The 12715-nt window shown below is 46.3% G+C and overlaps 1 protein-coding gene across 1 annotated transcript in view; it reads right to left on the reverse strand.

The window, feature by feature from the left end:
* CHN2 (chimerin 2) overlaps positions 1-11325 on the reverse strand; it is a 270132-nt gene extending 258807 nt beyond the window's left edge. The window contains exon 1 of the mRNA XM_080931971.1: positions 11151-11325. Coding sequence (XP_080788097.1) covers positions 11151-11199 — 49 coding nt within the window. The 5' untranslated portion in view covers positions 11200-11325. The remainder of the gene's footprint in view (positions 1-11150) is intronic.
* Between the last annotated feature and the right edge of the window lie 1390 nt (positions 11326-12715).

Raw genomic sequence — 12715 nt, forward strand, 5'->3', positions numbered from 1 at the left:
CAAATAAGAAATACGCTTTAATGTTTCCGTGCTATCTGCGGGGGCAAGCACTAAAAAGCAAAGTGGCTAATTTCTCTATAATAAAGTGAATTTGAATGAACAACTTAAATCAATATTAGGCGATGGTATTATGTGTATTAATATCTACATATCATTAGCATAATCCCAAGTGAATTTTTTCATTACTAAAAGTAATGCTAGGCTTGACTTTTCATTTCCTTTGGTATTAACTTATATGCAGTATAAATTTGGTAAGAAATAACTTTTGTTTGAAAGCTTATCTTCTTCCACTCTCTGGGTAGACACGGACAGACACACCAATACATGTGTGTGTGTGTGTGTGTGTGTGTGTGTGTGTGTGCCTGCACACATATACAGATTGACAGCTGGACACCTCAGTCAAGAGAAGATCAAAGGAGTGTGTTGTACACAGGCAGAGAGAGATGGGCCCCTTGGCTCTTCAGCCTCTCCTACAAGTCTGGAACACTGCAGACTTTCTTTGAAAGGGTTACACAAAACTAACACTTAGATGTGCAAAATCTGGGATTTCAGTGACTCTAAAACAAAACAACGGAAAAAAAAAAAGCAAAACCCTTATATTCAAGAATCAAATGAGTCCCCCAAGCTGCTCTCTGTACGGCTCTGCAATTCAAAATCTATGTACCGATCCAACGATAACTAATGATGCCTTTAAGTCTGGGGCTAAAATCAGGACCTCAGAATATGGGCTCAGTTGTCTTAATGGAGAGAAGGTCGCTTCTGGAAAGGGTACAGTCGGAGACACTAGGTGTGTATCAGCAGGTTGCGCTTGGCAGTCTCTGTGGCAAAGGCTAGAGCAGGCTTGCTCACTGGAGCCACCCAGACCAGTTCTGTCTGCTGCAGAGACATTGTGAGCCTTGTGTGCTCTCTATGTTAAATGCCCTGGGAGCCATAGTAACGTTTAAAATCTAGTGAAGTTTATTTTAAAGTAGATTTTATTGTCTATTATAACTCAACATATATTTAGTATTTTTAAAGGTTAATAAGATGAATTTCTGTCTTTAGACATGCGTTGATCAGTTTTATGTTAATGTGACACAGGCTAGAGGCACTTGGGAAAGAGGAATTTTCAGTTGACAAAAATGCCTCTTTAAGTTGCAACCTCATGGGAAGAACATTATCAACCAACCAAACCCTCCACAACTCCCATGGACTAAAACACCAACCTTTGAGCACACATGGAGAGACCTATTGATCTAGCTGCACATGTAGCTGAAGATACCAGTGACGGCTATCAATGTGAGAAGAGACTTTTGTTCCAGAGAGGGCACGTTTTCCCAATGTAGGGGAATGCCAAGGCAGTGGGGTGGAGAGGGTGGATTAGGAGGGAGTGCACCTTCCTGAAGGCAAATGGAGGGAGTATGAAAGCGGAGGGGGGATGTGGCACCTCAATTTTAAATGCAGAGTATCTAATAATAATAATAATAAAAGAAGCCTTCAAGGCACACAGGAGTGATGCATATATGAATACCCAAGACCTGCACAGGTTCAAGCCTGACTGGGTCCCAGCACTGACCACAGGAAGTGGACACTGCCACTCCCCACCAAGAAGCAACTGGCACTTACTGGCAAAGGGAAAACCATTTTTCTCCAATGGAATGTCACTGGAAGTATCAACCACACTGCAGGGCATGCCCGATGCTCACAATAGTTGGCCAACACAAAACGAACTCAGTGATGCATCTGTGACCTCTTTGGTTTCATTTTGCTTTCTTTTGGCAGATTTCAACTTAATTGGTCTTGTGTTTGTTTGTTTTGATGTTCCATTCTGTAAGTTTGGTTGTTTCTGTTTCTTGGGTTTTTATTTATTTTGTTTTTTTGCAAACATAAAGTTGAGCAGGTAGGGTAGTTGGGAGGAGTTGGAATGGGGGAGAGGAAATGATCAAAATATATTGTATGAAAAAAAGCTTTTAATTTTAAAAACTAAAAATAAAAAGATTGGCCTATAAGCCTTGCAGAGATTTTCTTGATTAGGGATTGATGTGAGAGGGCTCAGCTGGAGGTGGTACCAAGCCTGGGCAGGTGATCCCAGATGTGTAAGAAAGCAGGCTGAGAAAGCTGTGAGGAACAAGCCAGTAAGCAAGCAGCATTCCTCCATTGCTTCTGCATCACTTCCTGCCCCCAGGATCTCATCTTCTGTTCCTGCCCCAACTTCCTTCCCTCATGTGACCTGAAAGTTGTATAATGAAATAAGCCTTTTACTCCCCAGGATGCTTTCATCATCAATAATTCAGAGACTGGCCATCACTCCATGAGCTCCTAGCCACACACACTTCCATATTGAACAGGGCAGATCTAGGTCTGAGAAGGAGACTCTTAAGAGTAAACCTGTAACTCCCGAATGCTGGTAGACACATGACTCCTGAAGCCACGTCTTTCCTTCCTACGTCTTATCCTAACATGATCTCTTCGGTTTAGTCTTTAGAAATAAAACCAGAGAAAAGCACTCTATATTGCTAGCATGGCACTGTCTGGAACAATAAGGAAGCTCTGGGTTTTATTTCCTTCAGACAGTACAATGAAACTATAAAGGCCAATTATGGGCACCACAAAACCAAGGAACTGGGCCTCCAACAGGAAGAAAATTGCCTAAGATCACCTCCCCAGCGAGTCTGTGAATCACAGAGCCTATGGCCAGGGTCTGAACTCATGCTGGTAAAGAACAGGTTACGAACACCACAGTCTTCAGATTATTGGTTTTGGAATTCAGTGGTCTTTCTGACAGTTACTGACACTTTAAACACACTGTCCACCTCTCCACTTCTGTTGTACCTGAAGGTGGTAACAGTCGTCAAGAAGAAAACCTTCCTTTACTGAGGAGCTCTCATGTTCCCGTGTCTTATCTGTTGGTGTTTCTTCCAAAGTATGTGAACTTAAAATTCCAAGAGCTAAACTGATGCTCTTTTTTATACACCTAATCCATTTGCACATGGGCCTGACGCAGGAGAATGGTTCTAGCCAGATAGTTTGCTGATGGTCAGGCGGCATAAAAGGCTTTCAGATAATATGGCTCAGATATGCAGTTGGTAACCTCAGTCCCCATAGTCACAAATTTCCTATTTTCTTGATGATACATTAGAAGAGATCCCACTAAGAGACCCAAACATTTCTAGACGTAGGCAATTTTTTTTCCTCAGAGGCTGAAATTAAAGCTCACTGTGGATTTTTTTTTTCAAAAAGAAATCAATTTTCCAGCAAGGAAACAACAGAGTCTTTTTGGTAAGAAGCTTGAATCAAACTTCAAGATTAAGAGGACATGAGATCACAGACATTTTAAGTATTCTCTCTATCCTTCCCTAGCCATCACTTCACAGGTCCCCTCAGAGTTATGAAGAAACTGCTCTTTTTAAAGGTCAGTTTGCAAAATTAACTAGAAAACCTAAACCATAATGGGATGGTGTATGATGGAATTCTCTGTCCTCAAATGGTTCCTCCTGAGTCCTCTGTCTTAGAACTATGAAGGCCATGTCATCCAAAAGGATTTTTTCCCCACAATGTGCGGTGCAATTTAGTCCCCACTAGAGGAGTGTGCTTTTGAGCATTCATACGTTCTAGAGGAGCTGAGGGACTGGATTCTTTCAAATGGAAATAGAAGTAGCCCGCCGGTGGCTAATGGTCACTCTAGTAAAAGTTGGTCTATACAGAGCTGTAGCTGGACTCACTCAAGTCTTGGGGTCTCCAGGACGAGCAAAGCCCATCTGAAACACAAAGGACTGCATGTCTTCCTTTCTGAAGCACCACATCATAATTGAGCATAACATTGTCCACAAAGCCAGCCAGGAAAAAAAAAAAGTCTTCAACAAATTCTCTCTGGTTGATACTATTCTTTGTATTCTTTGGCTTGAACAAGGAAGACGAGTAGAGAGTTGGTGTGTGGGAATTAGGACTCTGGAGAACAGTCAGCCCCACTGTGACTTTGCTGAGTAGCACTGGAAAGATAGTCCCGAGGTCTCCGGACCTTGATCTTCACAGGCACGAAGGCCAGGCTCTGCCAAACAAACCCTGAGTTCCCCTTGTACTCCAAGCCTGCTCGGCCTAGCTTGCTCTTATTAGTGGACAAAGAAGGATTAGACACTGGTTGTTTTACACTAATAATTTATGTCACTGATACCCTATTGCAAAAGGGGTGAGGCTGGGTGACTGACAGGCTACCTGTTCAAACAAGGCAATGTTGCAACTAAATCATACCATGTGACTGAATTCACAGAACAGCACCCATGATGCAGTATGACTATGTGTTGAGGAAAAAAAAAAAAAGCTGGTTATTTGTATAAGGAGCTCCTGTAAGCTCTCACTGAATCCCTAGCAAGAAGTACTCTGATAGAGCAATGGTCACAGACTAGACCATCAGCCTCAGACCCATCCCCACCCCGATCTTCCCAACCCTCCCCCACTCCCTGCTCTCCACCCCCCACCCCACCCCCCCACCCCCGCGGACAGTAACAGAAGTCCCTGGCATTGCTAACTGCCTGAAAGGTTAGTACAGATCTAACAGAGGCTGGCTCCCTCTTTGCCATGGCCAGGTTGAGTAAACTCCTGCTAGTCCCTTGGAGGCACACAATTGTGTTCTGTTCTTCTACCACCAACATGCGCTGGGACAAGTGTCCACACTGATGGAAATCGGTGGGAAAGACAGAAAGCCAGCTTTCTCTTCCGCATGGCCCGTGGAAGGAAAGGTAGAAGATGCCAGGGAATTTAGGCAATGCTGAAGGCAAGGCAAACCAAATGTGGTCTTTGTGAAGATATTTCCAAACAGAAATAACAAACATGTGAGAAGAGAAAGAAAAGGAAGGAAGGAAGGCAGGCAAGAAGGAAGGAAAAAAGGAATGAAGGAGGGTTGGAGGGAAGGAGGGAGGGAGGGAAGGAAGGAAGGATGGAAGAAAGGAAGGAAGACAGGAAGGAAGGTGGAAGGGAGGGAGGGAAGGAAGAAAGGAAGGGAAGGAAGGAAGGAAAGTGGGAGGGAGGGAAGGAAGGAAGGAAGGAAGGAAGGAAGGAAGGAAGGGAAGGAAGGAAGGAAAGTGGGAGGGAGGGAAGGAAGGAAGGAAGGAAGGAAGGAAGACAGGCAGGCAGGCAGAGAAGGAAGGAAAGAAGCAGAATTCGTGTGGAAAGCCATATTAGAAGCTAGGAAATGCAAACACACTCCTAAAGTGATGGGTGGATGTTATCAATCATAGCCAATGGGATGTTAAGACTGCTTTTTCCTCCTTTGTACACATCTTGGCAGGAAACTCTTCCCCAAACATGCCAGCACTACACTGTGCATCTTTTCCAACTCAATGTCCGGTTGTCATGACCACTGTGTGGGACGACAATAGAGTCCAACACTGAGACCAGGCCCCAAGTCGCAGCTAAAAGTACACACTGTCCACTTAGACCATACGCAGGCTGGCCTTGGTGTCTCCATCCCTCAAAAGTCAAACGAAGGACAGAGTCACCTACACAATTCGGGGAGCTAAGTGGGGGAGGGGTACCTGGACAAAACATACAAGCCAGTGTAGCCCCTGTTAAATACTAGAAAGCTGCATCTAATGGCTGTCTTCTGCTGCCGTGACAAAATACTCTTGAGATTCGTAAGAGTGCCAAGCTTTATTTTGGCTCATGGTCTTGGAGGCTTCAACCTGTGCTCGGGTTTTGGGTCTGCTGTGGAGCAGAACCTCATGAGAGGCAATAGGTAGGTGGAGGGGAAAGAGACAGCCCCCCACCCAGTCACCTTTGTCTCCCCAAAAGTCCCACTGCGTCACCTCGCATTGTCAGGGCTGGTGAACTGTCATCAACCTGTGCCCTTTGGTCTTAAGATTAAATCCAAGGCAGATATATTTGTACAAGAAGATTGTCCTATGGGGATCATCTGAGTCACTATAAGTGGCCAGTGGTGGTAATTAAGTTCATTCAGATGCAAAGAGGCCTCCAGGAAAGCAGCCGGACTTCATGGGAGAGAGTGCTTTCTCCCTCAGAATGAATCTTAGTTTGGCAACTTTTGAACAGTGATTTTTAATTCCTTTTTTTTTTTTTTTTTTTTTGTGCATGTGACTTAAAATGAACCAGATAATCAACCCTTCCTGCTAACATTGATGATTGTGATGTTTATTTTCCAACTGTAGCAGTTAGTTCTGGTTCTCCCAGCTCCATGCTCCCAGAAATAAGACTCAGACTCAAAATATATTTACAAATATCTTGGCCATATAGCCAGGCTTTCTTTCTACACTTAATTTAATCTGTCACATGGCTGGTTTCCTGTACCCAGGTACCATACGACCATCTTGTCACATCTTCCTGGATGAATCTCCCATGTCTTACTCTATCCCAGAATTCTTTCTGACTCCTTGATGTCCCACCTTCTAGTCTACCCTTTCCTATAGGCCATAGGTCTTTTAATTGACAGGTGATACATCCATACAACACACAATCTATTCTCTCTACAATCAACGGCTGTCATTCAAAAGCAAAGCGATGCCTTCCCCATGTAACTGAGTATTATAGCAGAAAAGGTTGGGTCCAAAGACCCAAAAGTTTTCTCAGCACGCAGGTTTGTCCCTGGTATGGTTCCCTGGTGTATCTAGATCCATGCAGCTCCTACACACACACCTGTTAGTGGTTCCCAGAATTGCCAAACTCCAGGTGTTCCCTCTGCATCTAGGAAGGTAAGGCTTTCTGTGCATGTCACTGGGCACGCCCTCCCAATAACAAGTGAGGACCACTCCTGATTCTAGGGTCAACACCAGTGTGAGAGCCAAACAATTTGCCTCCCTGCCTTCAACACTGCTCTGTAGAATCCCCACAATTAAAAACCTCAGTCTGTTCAAGAATGGTATTTCAATTAAGGTTAAGATACTGTCCACCAGGCTGATTTTTACCTTTTCCCTATTGTAAGAATGACCAACTTTGTTTTAATAATCTCATATGCTTATGTTTTCAAAATGTTAAATTCTTATACAAGGGTCTCTTTAACATTTAATATTCTAATTTGTTCAGTTACTAGAAAATATCTCATTTGTTTACTACATTGCATAAGCTGTTTTTTTTCTTGATTGTGAAATTATCCATTTGGCAATCACATTACTAATATTCAAAAAATAATCTCATTTTAATTATAAAAGCAAATATGACCCATGATTATTAAGAAAATCTTTTCAAATCAGCCGGTTTATTTCCGGATATAATCAAGTACACCTGGCTATATTAAAATCTTAAAGATACTAATTTCTGCGTGTTGGTGGGTGATTTGAAATAATAAAAGGAATCAAGCCTTGTCAATCGAGGTGATTGTGAAATGTCATTCTCAGTGGTCATCATTAAAACGCAGACTTGCCCATTTCTTTCATACATAATTAAATCCTCCATAAGAAAAGTCTGGAGAGTTCTCAGCAAATGCATTTGTAAGTTAATGTTACCCTGATGACTTTGTTATGCGACAGTTAGTGGCAGGCACAAGGACACACTTGGGCGATGTGGTTGAACAAAAGCCTGGATGATAATTCAACTCAGAGAACCTTGAGCTTAAGCTGAGCGAATTACCATTTTCCCCCCATGCCAACACTAGCAAACTTCATTCTCTCAGCTGTTCCTCGGAGACCAGGTTAGAGCATATTGGAACCCTGCAGAAGCCAGCTTGTTCCTCTACTAGTGCCCCAACGTCCCAGTGCATCCTTAATTTCAGGATCATATCATCAAAGCCTCCAGGAGGTGTCCCACCCACCAGGAGAAAGAATCGGCACTCCAAGAAAAGGAAGGGAAAGTTACAGGGGTTATCTATCTCCAGGCCTGGGTGTAAGTTCTCAGTCACCCTGAAACGCCTTTCTCTGCCTGCATTCTACAAAGTGTCTAACTATCCATCAATGTCCAACACTTGTGTCAACTCCCCTGACCACTCCAGACTGAAGCAATCGCTTCCTTGATGCTGCCTATCTCTCCTGATGCCTCTCAGGGAGACACTGGAGTTATCTTTTCAATGCAGGTACTCAGAGTCTGAAACCTGGAAATGTGCTCACTAAATGTTTCTTTAATGGAGCCCAAACTCAAGATTAAATTCAGCATATGTTCTGGCTGCTATTGTGTCTCTTGATGCTAGAGGCATCAGAGAGGAAGGAGCCTCAATCGAGGAAATGCCTTCATGAGATCCAGCTGTAAGGTAGTTTTCAATTAGTGATCAATGAGGGAAGGCCTGGCCCCTTGTGGGTAGTCCTGGATTCTCTAGGAAAGCAAGCTGAGCAAGCCATAGAGAGCTAGGCAGCAAGCAACACTCCTCTGAGGTCAAGGTCTTTATATCACATCAGCTCCTGCCTTCAGGTTCCTGCCCTGTTTGTGTTTCTGTTCTGACTCGTTTGGTAATAAATAGCAATCTGTAAGTGTAAGCCAAATAATTCCTTCCTTCACAGCTTGCTTTCTGGTCATAGTGTCTCAAGACAGCAAGAGAGATCCTAAGATAGCATATGAGGGAAAAAAGAGATTTTTATATGCACTGGATGCGGAGTTTATTTCAGCACCTAAGGTTGAAGCCACTGAGCACCTCCATTTCATCCCTCAGAGAAGACTGTTTGCAACAAACATTTTTAAAAGATGTGTGTGTGTGTGTGTGTGTGTGTGTAGGTGTGCCTATTGAGGCCAGAAAAAGGCATGCATACCCTGGAGCTGGAGGTACAGGTTGTTGTGAGCTTTTCAATATACTAAGGGTACTGGGGCCTGAACTCAGGTCCTCTGGGAAGACCAGCAATACCTCTTAGCCACTGAGCCATCCCTCCTCTACATCAAGCACTCTTATACATTAGACCCTGTACCCAAAACTCAACATACTGATTTAATGAGGAAATGGAAGCTAGGAAAAATTTAAGTAACCCACTTCAAGATGCCTCACTGGTCAGCAGAGGAGCCAGAATTCAAATACAATGATCTCAGAAGTTTGAAGCTACAAAGAAAGCTAGAATTATCTCCCTTGAAGCCCAAGCCTGGCCCACAGTTGGCCCTTCCTCACAGTGACTAATGGGTTCACAGAGTGCCCTACTTTCTCAGACTCTGGCCTTTGCCTGTGAGGACCCAGCTGCTCTGAGAACCAGACTCTATTCTTTGCAGCTCAACACCTCTCACAGGTGTGAATTGCTTGTGTCCTCTGAATTATTCATTATCCACACAATGGTAAGTGTGCTTAAAAAGAAGGATGATTCCATATTTTGCAAGACAAAGTGCCTCATGAATTGGTGAACTAAGCCAGAGACAACCACAGGTCAGGTTGATTTACATAAAATAGTAAATAGATTCCGGGGGCCCATTCTTTGCATTTCAGATTTCATGCAATCTCCCACAGTTTCCAGCAGGATTTAAAAAAAAAAAAAAAACAAAAACTGCAGCCCATAAAACAGGAGAGAAAGCCATTGTAAGCATGCCTCCCCTATCTGCAAAACAATTACCACCCTCCAAAGCTTATCCTGGCTCCTGTGAGCAGCGGAGTCTTCCCAGGGCTGAGTTAGGCTTCTTAAGCAGTATCAAGATCCAGAATTTCAGATGTCACAGCCTCTGCACGCCACGCCTCCGGTAAATCCTACGAAGCAGCTGCTACTCCAGCTACCTTTACCCCTCGGTTCATCGAGTGGGCAGGCTTTGGAGAGGGAGAATGTGCTAATAGGAAGCCAACCTCTCTGCATCTTAAATTCAACGTTAGTCAACCAAAATGAATTGAAATGAAACGCAGGAGCAGTGGTTTGAGGGTACTAAAAATAAGCCTTAACATTTGCTGAGTTCTCAGAATGAAAACCACAGGCGGTCAACTTGTTGCTGTTCTTAATAAGAGCTGACTGCTCTGCCCACCAGTCCCTACTGCCAGCAGCTCAAACTACCGGACACCTAACAATGCTGTTTTTACTAGTTGGCAGCAGTTGTGAAAGGAAGTGTCATTTCCCTGGGACTAAACCTAACAAAAAAAGATAGCATGTGGCTTTCAGGAGAACACCTACACTCTGGTCACAGTCGCCTTGTGTCTACAATTTGATTAGTTACACACCCATAACTGTGGTTCCTTTATGCCCACCTTCCTGTCCGGGGCTGCGTCTCTTCTCCACTCAGAATTCAATTTTTGGAGAATAAATATAAAGAATCCAACAGGACACAGTACAATAGTAATACACTGAGCGTTCCCTCTAGGACTGAGTTCTGTACACCATACCAAATGTCTTACCAACTATCCCTTCAGGGTTTCTTATTAAAGTTTTCAGTGACCAATGGGGTAGTGGAATTGTACCTAATGCATCATTCTGATTAGAAACCTGTCATTTCAGAAACCAGAGGGGCTGCCTCCATTGATTCTTATGCCTTCACATTCATTATCATTTTTTTTCTGTTCAATTAGACCTGCTGATTAACCATAGAAAAGCTGAAAGCCCTTCTTTCACCCAGCCACATTTAACACAGAAAAAAAAAAAGGAAGCCTTGAAAGTAAAATTACAGTGTAGGATGAGAACGTGTCTAGAGCCCCCACTGTCCCCATTCTGCACATACACATGTTCTCTGTCTCTGTCTCTGTCTCTCTCTCTCTCTCTCTCTCTCTCTCTCTCTCTCTCTCTACACACACACACACACACACACGTGTAAACAAGCCAGGAGTCAGAGAGGCTGGGCTCGACCTCCATTCCACTATCCCACTTCAGTCCTGGCAGGGCAAGGCACATTTTCCTCCTGGCTGCTCTCTCAAACCCATGCCCCAAGTGAGTGTCTCCAAGGAGCTAATTTCTGAAACAAACAAAGAAATCCCAGTCTGCAAGGAGCTAGGGTTTGCACCCTTCTTTGGCTCGGGGTATCCAGGATAGCAGGCACCAAGACAGACAGGTCCGGAGCCCAGCTGTGTCCTCATCTTCCCAGCGCCTTCTGCTCCTGTTCCAGCTGTGCAGAAAGTGCAAGGCTGCTGGCAGCTACTGCTCGCCAGGAGCCCCAGACTCCTGGTCCGCATGCCTAGGACACCACCGAGTCCCACCTCTACGTTGTCATGGGTCAGACACGGAGGTGCAGACCACCTTAGCAAGTGTCTCGGGGACGCTCGCGTCCCGCGCCACGCTCTCCTAGAGCGGGCGGGACGGCCACAGGTAGACTCTCCATCCCCGCACGGGCGACCGCGCGCTGAAACTCACCAGAGGACACGGAGGAGCCGGACAGACTAGAGTTGCTGGACGCTGCCATCTCGGCGCCCCGAGTCGCCGCTCGCTCAGTCCCGGTGCGGGCGGCGTCGCCGCTGCCCTCGGCCGGCCGCTCGCAGCCCGCGCGGCCCCCAGCCCATGGCAAAGTCCTGGGGACGCGCGGGAAGCACCGGCCTCCGGACTCTGCCTGCACTTCCTGCTCTGCCAGATGACGCGCTGCCGCCGCCGCTATTTATTCGTGCTCGCAGTCCCTCTCGGCGACTGGGCGCGCTCCGCTGCGGGCGTTGGGGTGGCTGGGGTGTAGCGAGGCCAAGGCGGCCGGCCAGGAGGATGGGACCACTGCTCTCAGCGTCCCTGCTGCAGCTGATGTCCCCGCCGCGGGCCCGCTCTCTGCGCGCGACTGAAAACTGGGCGCCCCTAGGCTCCCAGCACCAGCTCTAGGGATCCCGCCTCCGCCGCCCGCCGCACTTCGAGCAGCCCGGGCAAAGGCGGGGGAGACAGATAGACAGCGACCTCCCCCTTCTCCCTCCTCCCCAACTCGGCTCGCGCGCGCACACAAAGGAAGGAAAGGAACGCCGGCGCTCCGGGCTGAATTCGCTCCGCCGTCTTGACAGCTCCTGCACCCCTGGCTGCAGGGGGAGGCTGCGGACCAAGGGGTGGGCACCATCAGGACTCGGAGCCTGCCCCCGAGGTGTTGGGCACGCCGCCAGGGACGTGCGACTGGCCGAGCAGCAGTGTTACAGCGCTGCTTCCCGAGTTAGGAGGGGATCGAGGGGTCGTAGGAAGAAGGTGGTGGGACTGGCAGCAAGCTCTAGGCTCTGGAGCAGCAGCCACGCAGCGCCCGGAGGGAGTGCGGGTGGGGGGGGGGTGAGGGGAGAAGCCAAAGGCGAGGTCTCAGAGGATTAGATGCAGATCAGGAACAGGCCAGAATGCCACCGAGGCTGAAAAGCGCCCTTTCCAGCACCCTCCAATTTGTCCTTTGTTGGTCAGGAACCGAAGGTCCCTGCCCTGCCAAAAGAAGCTACTCCTAAAGCACTCAGGGAGCCAATCTGGCTACACTTAAGTACCCCAGGCACTGGCAGGGATGGTGCCCCAATAGTCCACTACACTTCTGAGTCTGGTGTTAAAAGAAATAGAGACATCCCAAAGGTGGCATCGGTCTTACACAAAGAAAGTGGTCCTCTGCCCCTTGGTAGGATCCTCACAAAAAGACTAAGAATGCAGCAGGTGCAACTGTATACTTGAAGGATAAGGAATTGCCTAGGTGTATGAGAGAAAGGGGCTGGAGCCAGCGTGTGCTACCCTCCTGTATTTAAACCTAAATTAATTTCACCAGAAGGAAATGTCATGCAGATATATATATATTCGTGCTCCGAGCAGAGTAATAGGTTCTTTCATTCCTAAAGCTACAGAAAACTGTGAAATTTCAAAAGAAATTGTTAGATCAAAGGAAAAAAGGCAAACATTAAAGGAATGAAAGTACTCTCATTATAGAGCAAATCGGAAAGTGTTCGCATTGGGAGTAGCACGATTTGGGGGCGGGGGGGGGGGACATGGCT

The sequence above is a fragment of the Micromys minutus genome (genome assembly GCF_963924665.1).
Source record: "Micromys minutus genome assembly, chromosome: 18".
NCBI classification, from domain to species: domain Eukaryota; kingdom Metazoa; phylum Chordata; class Mammalia; order Rodentia; family Muridae; genus Micromys; species Micromys minutus.